A 17,544-nucleotide genomic window follows, 5' to 3' on the forward strand; every position below is an offset into this window, starting at 1 on the left:
TAAACCTGTCCAAAATGCATCCAGCTCACACCTCCCAATGAGACCAACCAAACAAGTCAGTTGTACCTCCTCCTGCTTTTCTAAGCAGCACTGCAGAGTTTACAGCAGGCCAGTTGTAGATCCATGCTGATGATTCCAGTTCAGTATTGATTGCCTGTCACCCTTGAGGGTTTTACAGTGAAGAGACCTGAGTCAGCTCTAAGGTAGCAATAGCCAACCATGAGAAACAGACACATCAACATCATCTGAAACACCAACAACACACAAAAAACAAACAAACAAACAAAAAAAAACAAACGCTGTGGTAGCATCTAGTAACAGTACCAGCTGATACACTTGAAATACATTAAACACTGTTTGCAATGATGGTCTTGATACAAAAAATAGCAGAAATGCTAATTGTCTGCATCAAACATATGTGCAGTGGGAGACATGGTGGATCCACCATCCCTCTAGTTTTTATGCATATGCCCTTCCTAGAGGATACTCAACCTTCAAGAAATGCATAATTCAAACTAACTCGCACATGTGTCACAGGGTAACACCAGTAGCGGCAGAGCTGTGAAAACCTCATTGGTCAGGAAACTGGGGAGGGGGAGACACTGAGTGGTACTGCGGTGTAATTTGTCTGCAGAGGGCAGAGTGAACATGCTATACTGCTGCTGCTGCTGTTGCTGCTGCTGCCTGTATCACTCCTTGTATGTACATCTTCATCCAACCCCTTTTTCACCTAATAAAGGTGGACGAGCGGATTTGGACCTCCCTGTTGAGGTGTTAACGCAAAGTGAAGCTGGCGAGATTTCAATGTCATGCATCTTTGATAGAGACTTGATCTTGCATTTCGCCTCCCTTTGGCATGCAGAGTAGATTTCCCAGCAAACTATGACGATGGCCCACTACATTATGACTGTGCATGAATGTAGACATTAACTGTTTCCAGATAGAATACTTAATGACTATGCAGTACTGTCTGGTGAAATCCTGTTGACATGGTTAGTGCTGTCTCCCCTGTTGCACAATCTGTAGATTGATAGCTTTTTTTCTTTTCAACAGTGTTTTCTGGTACATTTCAATTGGCAAACAGACAGTAAAAAACTGCGTGATGACACTTTATGACACATAAAACCAAGCACACACCAATAATTTCAATGCCTGATATAAAAGCGAAAAGTGAAAAGTAAAAATACTGTATGCACAGACATTATCTAAGGAGCTGCGCCCCCAGTTACCATTAGTCCTTCTGCTTGAGTACATTTACCACACGTATGCCTGACGTGCACCTGTCACGCTCAGGCTACAAATGCTCAAAGATGCACAGCAAGCTGAAGCATGACAAGTTTTCTTCATTGTTTTAATCCCTCACTCCAGTGCCAATTTGTCTATTCCCCTGGGTGAATTTGATGCAAACCCCATTAGTGCCGGCTTTCATGTCTGTGTCTACTACGTCTCTGTTTCCCTCCTGAGAATGCGCTCCTTTTTCTTTTTTTATAATTATTATTATTATCTGGTATTAATTCAGGCCCTGCGATGAACTGGCGACTTGTCCAGGGTGTCACCCTGCCTTCCCCTAAGACAGCTGGGATAGGCTCCAGCAGACCCCGGTGACCCTGAATAGGAATAAGCGGGTATAGAAGATGAATGAATGAATGAATGGTATTAATTCAGGTTGAAGGTAGCACTCCCTTACTGAGGATTCAGTTTGAAAGATATTTAGGATATAAATTAGTTTACGCACAGAAAAGATCAATGCATGTTGATGGCTTGACCATCAATAAATAGTGGGTTCTTGCAATGCCATTGGCACAAAGTGAAGCAAACTGCCTCGGCTTAGCAGCGGCTAAACTCATCAGGTGCCTGCAGTTTATCCCAGGAAAGTCCTGTTGCATTAATCTGGGAGAAGGGCAGAAAGGAAAAGACAGGGGGCGGCCAGGTTAATACTGTGTGTAAACACACACACACACACACACACACACACACACACACACACACACACACACACACACACACACACACACACACATATGAATGAATGAATGAATGAATGAATGAATGAATGAAGTTATTTCTGTTAATTCTGAACTCTGGCGTTCAATGCAGTTTAGTGTCTTAATGTTGTACTGCCATCTAGCGTCCATTTCAAGTAACTTTTCTTTTTGAACCTCTCTTTAGTTTCACTTCCCGGTAAATGTGGAAAGGGAAAAAAAAGAAAAAAGAAACACCCAGTTTTGTTTGACAGAATCCGACAGAGGCCATGAAAAAAAAAAAAAAAAAGAAAGAAAACCGAAAAAGTGAGCTGCTACTGCTGCTGTGAGAAGCATCATCGTCTGGACTGTCGTAATGTCGCTGGCTGACTCACTTTAAACCTCCAACACGCAACGCCAAGGTAGACCATTTTGTTTTATTTTGTTTTGTTTTGTCCCCCCCAGCTCACTTAATAACCACTGCATTTACGCCGTTGGAGTTTTAAAGTTCAGCAATGCGGTTCTATATCGCACATATCGTACTCGCACATATTGTTCTAAGTTTTTAGTAGAATTCGGTCCTAAATACGATGTCATTATGAATGAGAGAAGTCAGTACCAGGTTGTCGACCCGGACACATCAAACCAGTTCTACAAGTTCAGTCTTGTATAAAAAGGAAGGCGTAATCTAGATCTTCTACTGTATATATGATTAACACTATGCTACTGTTTATAACATGGCATGCAGATTATGATACGCGGATATTAGAATGAAGACAAGTAGTTCATGGCATGTCGTCTGCTGTTCGTAGTCACTTCTGTAGACCCTGTAAGGTCGTTTACTTAAACAAACAAGAAACAAACTAACAAACACACACATGCCTTACACTCAACATGACCTTGCCATGCTGTTGAGTGTTTTGATAAAATTATAAATTGTTGGGCATTCATCATGTATCTGTGTCTGTGCAGTTTACTTCAAGACGAACTACACAAAAAGTAATCCTGACCTGTAATTCTTTGTGCGTATTCGTTTCACACACACACACACACACACACACACACACACACACACACACACACACACACACACACACACACACACACACACATCATCATCATCATCATTATATGAACAGTATGAACAGTAGTACGTCTTCTTGGGCTCACTCAAGTAAATATGAGTATGAAAGATTTAAATAGGCACACATAGATACACACAATCACATCATTTTGAATTTTATTTCTGCATCCTTATTGGCCCCACACCTGCTCAACAAACAGTTAAACCTCCTGCGGAACACTCCGGGAAGTGAAACTGGAGTTGTAAAATGCTTGTTTCCTTTTTTCCTTGCGTTGTGTCTGTGTTTAAAAAAGAAAGAAAAAGAAAACATGTTTACCCAGACCTGTGTCTGCATTTGCACAGAAGCAGCAGTGCAACTAAGAACCTCATGTTTGGACTTTGCTATTGCTTCTAGGATAAACTGTTTTACAATCCAGTATGTAGGCGGTAACTTGCTGCTTATATCTATGTAAACAGCTTGTCTGCTTCCTTTCAATGAGTTAATATGGGCATGTGGTCCAACTGACTCATTTAATTAAATAAATGATTAACAATTCTGAGTTTTAACAATTTAAAGTATATATTGCCATGAATACACTTCTTTTCCCATAAGATGCTGCAGAGATAAAATACGTCTGAGTTGATTAATGTTTAACATATATATTTAAAATTCATCCCTCTTTTTTTTTTAAAGGTTGTTGAAACCATGCATACCCCTCATTCGTTCCGCACCGCTGCATTGATCCTCACTTGCTACATTCTGATGGGACCTGGTTGTTCCGTGTCCTGCCAGAAAAAGACCTCGTGCTCTGTGCAGGATGGCAGAGCAGACTGCAGCCACCTCAGTCTCAGTGCAGTTCCCCAGGACCTCCCCAGGAACCTCAACAGCCTGGACGTGTCCCACAACACACTGCGGGGGATTCCGCCTGAGTCGCTTACACGCTACCCTGGCCTTGTTCACCTCGATGTCAGCCACAACTCCATAACCAAGCTGCACGGCGGTCTGTGTGAGACTCTGAACCTGCTGCAGACACTGGACATGGGGCACAACCAAGTGCTTACTCTTCAGATGGAGGACCTGATCCACTGCACTAATCTGACACACCTGATTTTGGCCAGTAACAGGCTGAGGCTACAGGGAGAACCATTCTCTGCACTCGAGGTACAGAGGACACTCTGATAGCTCAGATGAAATGAGTTAATAAAAAAAAAAAAAGATTTGATAAAGACATGAAATTACTTGGATATAAACAAATTCATATTTAAAAACATGTTTATATTTAGTGAAGCAACCAAAATGGTAAAACTTGCGTTGTCAGGTGAATGTAATTTTGGGATGATTGAACAATTTGCTCTCATTTGTCATTCACAGAGCCTTAAATTTCTGGATGTGTCTAAAAACAGTCTGCAGTCAGCCAAACTCGGCTCCCAGTCGCAGTTGCCTAACCTGGTCAACCTCAGCCTGGCATTCAACCCGATCAAGTCTCTTAAGAAAGATGACTTTACTTTACTTTCCAACTCAACCTCTCTACAAGTCCTCAACCTCACATCTGTGTCACTAAAAACAGTAAGGAACTTTTCTCCACTGGAAACAGGAAGCAAAATGCCAAATTAATTGTGGGCAGCGGTCTAACTTTCAGTTGTCCATTTTATTTCTTGTTTCGGTCTAACCGTGAGCTGTTTGTTGCAGTTGGATCGTGGATGCTTCCAGCCAATTTCAAGCCTACGCACTCTGATCCTGGATCAGAGCAACATGAGTACTCTTGTAATTGCTAAAGTCTGCTCTGAACTGTCAGGAACAGCAATTAGTGCCCTTTCCCTCCGATACATGAAGCTGGTTACACTCACAAGCACCACATTTTCAGGACTCCAGAAAACGAACTTGACCTCTCTGGATTTGTCCCATAATGCCATGGGTAAAATCGAGAAAGGCTCCTTTCAGTGGCTGCGCAGACTGGAGACTTTAAGTTTGAGGGACAACAACATAAAACATGTGACCCAGGACACGTTCCAGGGGCTTAAAAGTTTGAAGTGGCTCCAGCTGACCAGGGCTCTCGTGAAAAGTCGTTCTTCATCCACGCCAATAATCGATGATTTTTCCTTCCAGCCATTAAGCGCCCTGGAGAGTTTGATCTTACAGGGAACATCAGTGCGGAATATTACAGAGCACACATTTCAAGGTTTGACTAACCTCAAGGAGCTTGATTTGAGCTGGAGTAGCTATACCTCACTTAACTTCATCACCAATAAGACCTTCGCCTCACTGGCTGGCTCACCTCTAAGGATGCTGAATTTGACAAAAGCAGCCATTCGGCAGATAAATGCCGGAAGCTTCTCTGTTTTCATAAATTTAACTATTCTGTATCTAGATTCCAACTTCATCAGGCAAACGCTCTATGGTAAAGAGTTTGAAGGCTTGGGCCAACTTCAGGAGATTCATATGTCTTTTAACAATCAGCAAATCAATCTGAGCTCCACGTCGTTTGTTCATGTGCCCGATCTCAGGGTTCTCACTTTAGCCAAAGGTCTCATTGCCACAGCCGTGGACCGGGAACCCTCTCCTTTCAGCCCTTTAACCAAGCTCACCGTCCTGGATCTCAGCCACAATAACATTGCCAACATCAAGGAAAGCATGTTGACAGGCCTCGTGAACCTGAAAGTGCTAAAGCTCCAACACAATAACTTGGCCCGTGTGTGGAAAAGTGCAAACCTCGGTGGTCCCGTGCTGTTTCTCAAAGACACGCTGAAGCTGACAACCTTGCTGCTAGACAGCAACGGGCTGGATGAGATCCCAGCAGACGCCCTAAGAGGCCTGAAGGACCTCCAGGTCATGAGTCTGGCTAGCAATCTTCTCAACCCTCTCAAAGAATCTGTTTTCAACGATCTCCAGTCACTGAAAGTTGTAATTTTACCAAAGAATTTGATCACCACTGTGAGGCCCGAGGTGTTCAAAGTCCCTCTGAGCAACCTCAGCCTGCTCATCATGGGCAAAAATCCCTTCGACTGCACCTGTGAGAGCATGTTGTGGTTCGCGTCGTGGCTGAATACCACAAATACAACCTACGTTCCAGGTCTTAGGGAGCAGTACACATGTAACACCCCTTTGACTTACTTTAACCGCTCCGTCCTGGACTTCGACGCCCAATCTTGCAAAGACATGACTCCGTTCCAGGCTCTCTACATCATCAGCAGCACTGCCGTCATCACGCTGATCGTTACCGCGCTCACCGTGCGCTTCCACGGTTGGCGGATTAAGTTTTATTGCAACATTGTAATCAATCGCACGCTAGGATTCAGTGACGCCTCCGCGGAGGAGGGTAGGGAGTATGAGTACGACGCCTACGTCATCCATGCGGTGGAAGACACCACCTGGGTGGAAAAGAGGATGGTCCCGCTGGAGAATGGCAGGTGCAGGTTCTGTTTCGAGGATCGAGACTCGGTGCCCGGCATGTCGCAACTGGGATCCATCGTCAATAATATGAGGAGCTCTCGGAAGATCCTGTTTGTCGTCACAGAGAGTCTTCTCAGAGATCCCTGGTGCAGACGGTAAATTAAACATGCAGACACATGAATGATAATACACCATTTGTAATATGCAAAAAATACTTTTTCTTTTCTTACATGGAGAATGCTTTTGCCTACAGCACACCAGCATTTCTGTTTGTGGATGTTAATTGCTTGGTGAAGAATGTAAATCCACATAACGACAGGATGCTACAATTACATTTAGGGTGTTGTTTATAGTATGGAACACACCATTACAACTACCAGGAGATATGCTCTAAATTTGGGTGGGATAAATACTATGATCTGGGTGTGATGCTCTTCCCCCCCTTTTGTTCTCACTTCTCTTTCACTGTTCTCAGGTTGTACAATCATGTGTTACACATCCTCTTTAGACTGACGCCTAATGGTCTGCTTGTCCTACCCAGATTTACTGCCCATCAGGCGCTTCACCAGGTCATTGAAGCCAGCAGGGACTCTGTGGTTCTGGTCTTCTTGCAGGACGTCCATGACTACAAGCTCTCCCGTTCGCTCTTCCTCCGCAGAGGAATGCTGCGTCCCTGCTGTGTCCTGCACTGGCCTGTCTACAAAGAGCGGGTTCAGGCCTTTCACCAAAAACTCCTGATAGCTCTTGGCATGACCAATCGACTGCAGGAGTAACTTGATGTCATTGTGATTGATGGGTACATTTTACAGTAGTAATAATTATCATAATATTAATAAAGAAAGTCTATTTAATGACATTTACTTGGTTATTTTTCTTTTCTTTAGGCTGTTGTGCTTATTTATTGTAAGACCACAAAAAATAGAAAGAACACCTGTTTCTTTTCAAAGCTACAATTGAACAATTTGTCCTCTGATTGAGAGCCTGATGCCGACATCTAGTGGCCATTGTAGTTTATAACTGTTTTGTCCTCCAATTAAAGCTGCTCCATTGCGGAGACAAAAAGGAAGGTATAAAACATGCCTATTTTAAAAAATAGAAAAAGAGGCAATGATGCATCATATGTCGTTTTTCGTGAAGATATTCAGCATAATAATTCAATAGATAGACCATGTTCCTCATAGTGTGAGCTAAAATCATCAGTAGTCATAAAAAAACCCACAACCACAGAAGCTCAAAGGTAAATGTGGTGTGACTCAGCAATTATTGTGACTCTTCGTGAGCCCACAATAAATCACATGACAATGACTTACTCAATTGTCGAAACACCAGAAAAAAAGAAGTGACTTTTTTTTCCGGACTAGGTTCAAATTTTTGTCAATTATTGCCATTGAATATATGCCAGAAAACTCTTGTAGTTCTTGTACTCAGTTCAGAGCAGGAGGGAACAATGCACATGCAGCATGTGGGTGAATGCTGATGACTGCACTAAAATAAACAGCATTTGAAGACTATCCTGAAGATTACCGCATTGTACCAGGACCTTTTTCCAGCACAATGGAAATGCTAACGTTACTGTCATAAAAAGTTAATGCCAAATGTCATCATGTGGCTAAAATATTACTACCAAAACAAAACTAAATTTCCACCACAACTGCTCAGAAAAGGTACATTGTAATAACTAGTAGTAACAAGTAATAGTGTCTGTGATAAAAAAATATCCGGCTGGAGCTGATATATCAGGGAGAATCAGGCTGAATGTCATATTCAAACTAACAAACAACAAAAGTAGGGCAAAGGCCTCAGTCAGGGCTGCTCGCAAGTCACATGGTAAATAATTAACCTCTTTATCATATAAATTGTTCTGTGTGAGTCACTGCATTTGTGTTGACCTTGACCTACGTAACTGGGCAGTAGAGGAGGGTCAACAGCAGAGGAGGTGCGTCGCAGGAAGGCACGACAGACACCTGCTGCAGCCGCTGCGGACTTGTTGTTTGTACACACAGAAGCGAACATGGCGGTGCTGGGGAGTTACACCGTCCCCTTTCTTGTTGTGAGCGTCTCCATCGCCGCTCTCACCTACATCACCTACAAGCTGCTCAGCGGTTACCTGCACAATTGGTTTGAGATGAAGCCCATACCTGAGCCGGAAGGAACGTATCCCTTCATTGGAAATGCGCTGATATTCAAGAACAACGCCGGAGGTAAGAGGACAACCAACGCGCCGCTTTGATTTGTTTGCAGATTGCGCAGACAAGGGACGCTGGGTGAAAGACTTTTATCTCTCCAGCACGGCTAATCATGCTCCGACCCAATGCTTGCAATCTCTGCTGCAGATTTCTTTCGCCAAATTGAAGATTTTACCCGTGACTTCAGGGATGCCCCACTCTTCAAGGTCTGGATTGGAATGGTCCCCTTTGTGATTCTCTTCCATGCAGAGACGGTCGAGGTATAATGGCTGACATGTCTTGATTCACAACACCATGTGCTTCCTCCTTCACATGTCATCTGCAAACGTACAGCTGATTCAGATGACACACACTCACCAGCCACTTCATTAGATAGCTGAACCTTACAAGTGCAGGGCACTTAATGAAGCGGACAGTACTTAAAGGTTGTTTGATTTGAGTTTCTGTTGCCTTTTGGATGGTCTCCAACCAGCCATGAACTATCTGTCCTCTGACCCCTGACATCAACAAGGCCTTTTCCTACACACAACTGCCACCACTCACTGGATATGTTCTTTTTTCCCCCTGACAGTTGTCTGTAAAATGTAGAGCTTGTTGCGATGTTGTGAAAATCCCAGTAGCTCAGTGGCTTGTGAAATAAAATCCTTTCAGTCTCTTTTCTCCCCCCATTGTGAAGCCCGCTTTCAACTTCAGCAAGTTGTCTTCACACATGGCTAAATGCATTGAGTTGCTGCCATGTTATGGCCAATTAGACAATTGAGTGCTACCTAATAAAGTGGTTGTTTCGCTAACGTTGCAGCCTTTGCACCTGCACTGTGCCTGTGTTGTTATTAAGTGTTCAACTTGATAAGAAACTTTGTTCTTTCAGACAATTGTGTCGAATCCTGTTCACATGAGGAAAAGCCTGGCGTATAACTTCCTCCACCCATGGCTTGGAACTGGCCTTCTTACAAGGTATGTGTGAGCAGCTGTCTAGTGCATGTAAAAAAATGTTAAATAAAAATATGAACATGCATGTTTTTCCCAAGATCCCCCCCCCCCACATCAAATATACTATGTAAACATAACTGTGGTGAGAGAAATGCAAACAGCAGTTTTGTGTGTTGCAGCTACATTTTTCGGGAGCTCAGGAGTTCACGTCATCCCAGTTCTTACTTTGACCTGATTCTGCTTTACATGTGTCATTAAAGACATGTAGTAAGCAGAACTGATGATGTTCTATTATTAGTGTCAGTGGTTAAACAGTATTCTGCCAGCTGGAGATTTTTAATTGATAAATTATAGGACTTCAGTGTACATTTAGTGCCCCCCAACCCCCATCCTACTATTTTGTATTGGCGGTGCATTTTGTTTGTTTCTATTTGTTATGGTCAGGTATCCAAGCCACATGAAAATGTCAAAAACCTAAAATATCCTGTACCATTGTAGATCAGTGTATATATTTTTCAGTTTCCTCATCAACCTTGTCCTTGAAGTTCAGTTTGTTGAAACTCGGAAACCTGAGCAAAAGATGCACAGCTTTATCACAAAGTACATCTTGGGTATGGCTTATCTGTAGAAAGTCTGTTAAGAAGTCTTTTATCTGGGCCAAAGGCCCTCACAAACCTATGTGCAAAAGACTCATTTGCATTATATTAAATAATGCACCAGATTAAAACAAACAAACAACTCAAAAATGCGACATGGGCAGCACCCCTTGCAGTTGACCATTATTTCAATTTTCTACAGCAGTAGAAACTGAGACAGTCTGCTGATTACAATCTTGTCTACTCAGGACAATTCCAGGTGTGTTTTAGTTCCAAAAGCTCAAAATCTCACCACTTTTCTTTCAATCAGCACTGGCTCAAAGTGGCGTAAACGGAGAAAGATGTTGACTCCCACCTTCCACTTCTCTATCCTGGCTGACTTCCTGGAAGTGATGAATGAGCAGGCCAGCATCCTGGTGGAGAAGCTGGAGAAGCAGGCAGGGAAGGGTCCGTTCAACTGTTTCAGCCACATCACTCTCTGTGCCCTCGACATCATTTGCGGTAGGTGAAATAAATGCATATGTGTGCCTGTTTGTGCAAGCAAGTGCAAGTGTGTCTGTATGTGTTTTAAAAAAGTCTATTTTTATGAGAATAGGATTCTATCATACAAATCTTTGTTCGTGCAGAAACTGCAATGGGAAAGAAGATTTATGCCCAAAGTAATTCAGATTCCGAGTATGTCAAGTCTGTCAACAAGTGAGTTAATAGGAGCTCTGTCTCCGTCACAAAAACTCAGACAATGATAAGTCCAAACCTTATCAATAATTGCTTTTTTTTTCTCCTGTTGAAAGAATGAGCGACATTATCAGCCGTAGACAGAGAAATCCTTGGTTTTGGTCTGACCTTGTTTACTACCTGTTTGGTGACGGCCAGTTGCACAATAAGACCCTCAGTGTCCTGCATTCCTTCACATACAAAGTGAGTAATTGAGACTTTTCTTTTGTGCTCATCTTCAGCCAGCAATAATACAAATCCCAAATTCCCCTTAGGTGATACAGGAAAGAGCAGAAATCGTTTCCACCGCTGACTCAGACAGCGACTCTGACCAGGGCGTTAAGAAAAGACGTGCATTTCTGGACATGCTATTGCAGGCGGTGGATGAGGATGGCAATAAGATGAGCCACCAGGACATTCAGGAGGAAGTCGACACCTTTATGTTTGAGGTTGGTGACCAGAAACTGGAGAAATTCCCACTGATTTCATTCACATTTTATAATGACTCTGAGGCCATGATGAACAACCCACAGATAATTATTCATAACTGCAGGTTGTCTCAGCTTCACAATTGGTTCAATTTTCATCTTGGGCTGGTTTGTTGTTACCAAATTTCAAGAATGGAGGTTGTGCTTGGCTGGTCAAAGTATTAACCTTGCACAGGAGCCGGACTGCTCGGTTTTCAACTCTGAAATCTTGCTCATCCATCTTGCTGACCTCCAAAGGAGATTGTTTTCAATCTGCCTGAACATTTTGTTGGATTCCAAAACCAATCAGCTCCTTCTACAGATAAAAAGGCAGAAGTCACAAAGTGCAGCTCTGTAAGAAATAAGAAGCTTCTCTGAAAACAGAGGCTGCTGCGAAAGAGATTAGCTTGGATACTGCAGCATTTTACGCATTTTCTTCAAGTTGAATGGCTTTTCACATCAAAAATGAATAAATGACTGCACGACTGCACAAAACAACAAAATGTGTTATTTTACTTTCTCTCTGGCAGGACTTTACAACACAGTGTGCAGCAGCTAGCTATGAAGGGGTGGTGTAGAGCAGCAATCAGTCTGATTGGTTTGAATGTGATAGTTTGCAAATCCACCTTGCTGGTTTTGCTTCCTTTATCCAAATGTTTTCATTGGGCTCTTTATCAGATGGATGCTTCAGATGACTCTAAAAAACATTTTGTGAAATGTTTGGTGTCTTAGCAGTCAGCAGTCAACCACAGTATTTCATGGAGACCAGACAGAGTGGTGTTTATATGGTAAGTTTAACATTAATACAAAAAAACAAACAAAAATGAACCAGGTTCATATCAGTGGTCACTGGTATTTAAAATCTGCAGGTGTGAGATAACACCTCACACGCAATGTCTCAGTATCCATAACTGTTATTACCCTTAAGGCTGTTAGAAAAAAAAAAAAAAAAGGAGAACAAGGGTAAAATATAAAACCGTGAAGGCAGCTTCAAAAATAATGTTTTGTTTACCCTGTATTTAACTGCCCTCATTACACAGGGACATGATACAACGGCAGCTTCCATGAACTGGATCCTCTATCTGCTGGGCTCCCACCCCGAGGCACAAAACAAAGTTCATCAGGAGCTCCAGGAAGTGTTCGGTAACACCAACACACCCACGCCTTCTCACTTGTATGACATCATTTGTTTCCCTGCCGGAGGCCTCTCTGATTCATCCTTTGCACAAACCCATTTGTGTTTTCCAATGTTATGGGGTACTAATGCATGTAGAGAACAGCACTCTGCACTTGCTGGCATGATAGTCTGTCCCCCTCCCATCAGCAATAGCTGGCTTATCTTTTGGTATGAGGTAACTTGTGTCAAATACTTTAACCTTTACCTGTTATGCTATCAAAGATTGATCTCTTATCATTTACAGCTATAACTGACAATTATTCATCAGTGTGAAAGGTTATAGGGGAGTATAGAGCAAATGTCATTGGTAAAAGTAAGCAGGAGGAAACATTGACCTGACTCTTTGCTGTATTGAAATGCTAAGGTGCATCTGACCGACCTGTTAACACGGAGGACCTGGGGAAGCTCAAATATCTGGGTTGTGTGATCAAAGAGGGCCTGCGACTGTTCCCCTCGGTGCCCTTCTTCGCCCGCTGCCTCGGAGAAGATTGCTACATCAGTGAGTTCCGCATGAATGATGACACTTGAATGAAACATTCATTTGTTGTTCGAGTGTAAATCCCCCGAGGTTGGTTTTTTTCTAAATACAGGCAGATAGGGGATTATTATCGTTTGAAAAATAGCTTCCTGTCGTATCATGACATTTATTCTATAGTGTCTTCAGAGCCAACACCTCCCAATTTCCATAGGGCTGCTGTAAATATAAAGCTGGCTGCCACCACCATGCTTAGCTATTCTGTTATTCCTTGCAACTCAACTGGGAAGTTGTCTTCTATGACACGTTGAATGCCTGTAGTTGGTGCAGAGGGAACTTTTAGAATTTCATAACATTAAAGAGTAATTCAATTTTTTATTTATTTATTTATTTATTTATTATTTGGTATTCCAAAATAAACCAAGCCAAAATTCAGTTAAATCAAATAAATATGGATATTCCTCGAAATTTACATTTGCACCCTCTGTACACACCACAAAAATGTCTCATAAATATATATAGTCCTTCCACAATAGATTGCGATAAGCAAGATGATAAAGGCAGAAGAAGAATGTCCTGAGCATGTGCAGTTAGTTGGTGATTGTGACTCCAAGAAAGTCCAAGAAAAAGTCAACTAGGAGACACGTTATCCAAAATACACAGACATCCTGGAGGAGAACAGTATCACCACAGAGAAGAGGCTAATAAAGTTGGGTAACTTTTTAATCATTCAAAGAAGTCGGTAAACAAGTCAATTCTATCGACCAAGCGCATGAGCAAACAAGGTACATGTCCGCCGTTGTTGCTGTGTGTCCATTCGCTTTCGCAAATAGCACAGAGGCATCATTGTATCCTCACTCACTCCATTTTACCTTGTCCTTGGGGAGTGTCTAGGTCAAAGTCCCAGAATTCTGCAAATTTAAACATGCAGAAAGTTGAGACAAATGACCCTGATATGTGCAAATGTCTGAGACAGTTTGTGTCAAACTGACATCTGAATGAATGTCAGCACTCAGATTTTACCAGCCAACTCTGCCCTCAAGTTTGAGTTAGCTTGCTGATTTATGTCCCAGCTTTGCAACCAAATTATCTTTCAATTCAGATGGTTTAAAGGTAACCAAGGGCACCAATGCCACCGTGGTGACGTACGCACTTCACCGTGATTCCCGTTACTTCCCCGATCCGGAGGAGTTCAGGCCTGATCGTTTCCTGCCAGAAAACTCGGTGGGAAGGCCTCCTTACGCGTACATCCCCTTCTCAGCTGGACTCCGCAACTGCATCGGTAAACACTCCTAATCCTGACGATTTGCCTTTGACACACAATAAAAGGGAGAGTGTTCATGCCTGCTGTGATCCACAGGTCAGCGCTTTGCTGTGATGGAAGAAAAGGTGGTCTTGGCTTCGGTCCTACGCAACTTTACCATCCAATCCTGTCAGACGCGTGAGGAGCTGCGGCCTGTAGGGGAGCTAATCTTAAAACCTGAGAAGGGTATCTGGATAGAATTAGAGAAAAAGACAACTTAGGTTCTGAGATCAGACATTACACATCTTGCTATTTGGATTTAAACTGTTTAAACTAATGAATTCTACTGCAAAATCACAACTTGAAAAAAGTTTGCATGGCTGTGGCTTAAAATCTTACTTTACCATTACTGATCGCAGGGAAATAACTTCAAAATGCTGTGCTCAGAATCTGCATCGTTCAAACTGTTAGGTTTTTTTTTTTTTTACCCATGAAGAGTAAATTTAAACAAACAAGCAGACATTTGTTATGAAATCATAATCATAATGATGTGATTGAACAATGTCGCTACATGTTTTTAAAACAAAAGACTTACACATGTACACATTATTAATTTTAAATAATAAAAAACACATTTCTTTTTTTTTTTTTTTATAAAATACCATAGTCTTTTTGATGATTCATTTTTAAAGACACACATTCCCCAAACCAAAACAAACTATGTTCCTGAATTGGCAGCAGTTCCTGCGTTCTGTCTATTCATTTACAATATAAACTCCAATAGCAACAACTATGCGGCCTTCAAGGGTATGCTGGTGGAGCCAACACTTGGCTTTAAAATGAAAAAATGAATTGAAGGATTTGACAGTATATCCATGATAAATAACATGAGACCCAATGCACATTTTGTCATCGCAGTCGGCTGTAAAATCTCCAGTTATTAAGATTATTATTGAACACACACTATAACCGAAGGTAAGCCCTTCAAACTGGTTGAACACTGTACACTAAACACTGGACACTGACATTAATAATTAAACCCAACGCTACATCGCTTTGACTTTGTGACCCCTTGCTATGCCATAAGTTACTCACGGGTCTGTGTTTTCATATTGTCTGTTACCCTCAATCGGTATCAGCATGCAGTCATGTCTTCCATTCGTAATTAAAATTGCACAGCTCCTTGGGAGGCTTGGGAAGTCCAGAAAGTTTCACAATCAATCCAGTAGTTTTGATCTGAGCGCGTGCTGACTGCCGCTGACACGTCTGAACTCTCATCAACCCTCAGGCTGGAACTCTCAACGATGCTTTCAGCCTTCTGATTATTATGAGCCAAAACTCCCTGAATCTCATTGAGGCCAGAAGGAGCCCTTGTAACAAAGCAGTAATCATAGCATGACACAGTTACAAATGACCCCATCCATAATGTCAGGAGATGATTTAGCTGGCATGCCTGCAAGGGTCATTGCCCAACACCAAAGTGACATGACTGATGATGAATTGGATGCTCCTCTCCGTGGCTATAAATTGAATTATTGAGCACAATCAATGGCTGATAGAGGTGAGGCGCCTGGGTTCCAAATGAAGCAGGAAGAGTTCATTTTGTATCAGAAGGCTTTTTCATAAGTGGCCCCCACACAGAAGCCTCCCCTGGTGGAGATGAAGTTCCGAGACACTCTGCATTCGCTTGAATAGAAAATGAAAGCAATCTTTTTCTGAAAACGGTTTGTATGCAAATGCTGTTTAAACTGTAGGAATCACATATAATATATTTGTTTTTAAATCCAGCCCATAGTAATGTACCTTATTGTACAGTACAAGTAATTACAAGTTGTGGAGATAGGTTTGCCTTTTCCTCAGAGAGATAAATGTTAATTTTGTTCAGAAATTCAGCTGGAAAAGACTGTTTTGAAGTGAAGGTTCACAGAATTTGACTGTGTATAAAATGCAATCTTTGTGTTTCTAACTATGCTTCGTGTATTCAGAGTATCAGTTGAACAAATCTCAGGTTTGCTAAGGTGTGTATAAAATTTTACAATTCAAATGCAGAATGTGGTCATTCTCAGTCAGAGTCAGTCTTTCCAAAGAGGTCATGAGATAAGACTCTGAGGTTATTGAACGATTAACAGGCCAGAAAAGTAAACATGAAAGGGAAAACATGATGGGCGCACAGTGAAAGACTCACACAGTTTTCTCATGTAACTTACAGCAGCATATTTCCCACAAGCCTTAAACACAGTCCTGAATCATGCCTGAGTAATGGCGGACCCTATACAGTTATTTTCGTGCACCCATGGTATGTGTTTGTTATGGAACTGGGCTGAGATATGTTAGAACTGCTGCCATCCCACAATGTCTCAAGCTCTTAAAAAAAATAAAGATCTATTTCAAGATAATTGACAAATCATGTTTGGTTCTGACACCTGCACTTTTGGCCTCTGAGTGTTATGGGTTCAATTCCTACCCTGGTCTTTCAGTGGGTTCTGAAAAATGAATGACCCAATATGAGGCCTTTTGTTTGACATTCTAATCAGTAAAATAATTTTTTTGTACACATCTTTTATTGTACCAAGCAAATGTTATGCAAAACCCTCTGCGTTCTGCCCCTTTAAGACAATGCAGACATGCATGAATCTCAAAAATACAAAACAGCAACATGAAAGGCTTCAATCATACTTTAATGTCAGCAAGTATCACCTCTCTCTTGCTCTCTCTCTCTCCCTCTCTCTCTCTCACACGCTCCGGGGCACCGTGATGAAATGAGATGTAACCACTTTGAGAGGGAGGGAGAGAGAGAGAGAGAGAGAGAGAGAGAGAGAGAGAGAGAGAGAGAGAGAGAGAGAGAGATGATATATTTGATGATATATCCCATCTTTCCATCCAAAATTGAAATTTGGTGGGATGGATTATAAAATATTGAGATGTAATGGAGAAAGAAATAAAGCATATGCTCAGAGGACACAATGAGGTCCTGGTGTGCAGAAGAGCAGGTCACAGTGGGTGAAAAAAAAAAAGAAAAAAAAATTGCCATCATTAGAGCGTCGTTTCCAAAAAAGGTGCAGTTCAAAGCGATGCCCATGGAGGGGCAGCAGTGCATGGGTTTTTGTCTAGTGTGCGTGTCAGAAGGATCGGCCCTAACAGTGTGTGTGTGTGTGTGTGTGTGTGTGTGTGCGTGCGCTTGTGTGTGTTTTCTCATACCCTGCAGCCTCCTGCTGATGTGAGTGACAGCTGCGTTAAGTGTGCGCACACTTCAGAGCCCGTGAGACATTTTCAGCTTTCTGACATTTAAATAGCACGTGATTAATTTGCAGTGTCCCCTCAAAATGGTTCATTAGCACATG

The 17,544-nt window shown here is 42.1% G+C and overlaps 1 protein-coding gene across 1 annotated transcript; it reads left to right on the forward strand.

The window, feature by feature from the left end:
- The first annotated feature begins 2,208 nt into the window (after window positions 1-2,208).
- Window positions 2,209-14,823, forward strand: LOC142897789 (toll-like receptor 3). Its single transcript, XM_076040371.1, has 16 exons — window positions 2,209-2,383; window positions 3,719-4,186; window positions 4,397-4,591; window positions 4,715-6,570; window positions 6,957-7,185; window positions 8,319-8,616; window positions 8,749-8,861; window positions 9,470-9,555; window positions 10,438-10,628; window positions 10,754-10,823; window positions 10,919-11,045; window positions 11,117-11,290; window positions 12,349-12,451; window positions 12,850-12,984; window positions 14,063-14,242; window positions 14,321-14,823. The coding sequence occupies exons 2-16, from the start codon at window positions 3,731-3,733 to the stop codon at window positions 14,482-14,484; spliced, it is 4,377 nt and encodes a 1,458-aa protein (XP_075896486.1). The 5' UTR covers window positions 2,209-2,383; window positions 3,719-3,730; the 3' UTR covers window positions 14,485-14,823.
- The last annotated feature ends 2,721 nt before the right edge of the window (window positions 14,824-17,544 follow it).

This window comes from Nelusetta ayraudi, unplaced genomic scaffold (genome assembly GCF_046127955.1).
Source record: "Nelusetta ayraudi isolate G7.1 ecotype Tasmania unplaced genomic scaffold, CSIRO-AGI_Nayr_v1 ptg000004l, whole genome shotgun sequence".
Lineage (NCBI taxonomy): Eukaryota > Metazoa > Chordata > Actinopteri > Tetraodontiformes > Monacanthidae > Nelusetta > Nelusetta ayraudi.

What these genes read in the sequence shown, in the direction of transcription:
- LOC142897789 (XM_076040371.1), top strand. Translation starts at nt 3,731, where the DNA reads ATGCATACCCCTCATTCGTTCCGCACCGCTGCATTGATCCTCACTTGC. An exon ending in AACCATTCTCTGCACTCGAG is followed by an intron (nt 4,187 to 4,396) that starts GTACAGAGGACA and finishes TGTCATTCACAG; the next exon opens with AGCCTTAAATTTCTGGATGT. An exon ending in GGAGCTCCAGGAAGTGTTCG is followed by an intron (nt 12,452 to 12,849) that starts GTAACACCAACA and finishes TGAAATGCTAAG; the next exon opens with GTGCATCTGACCGACCTGTT.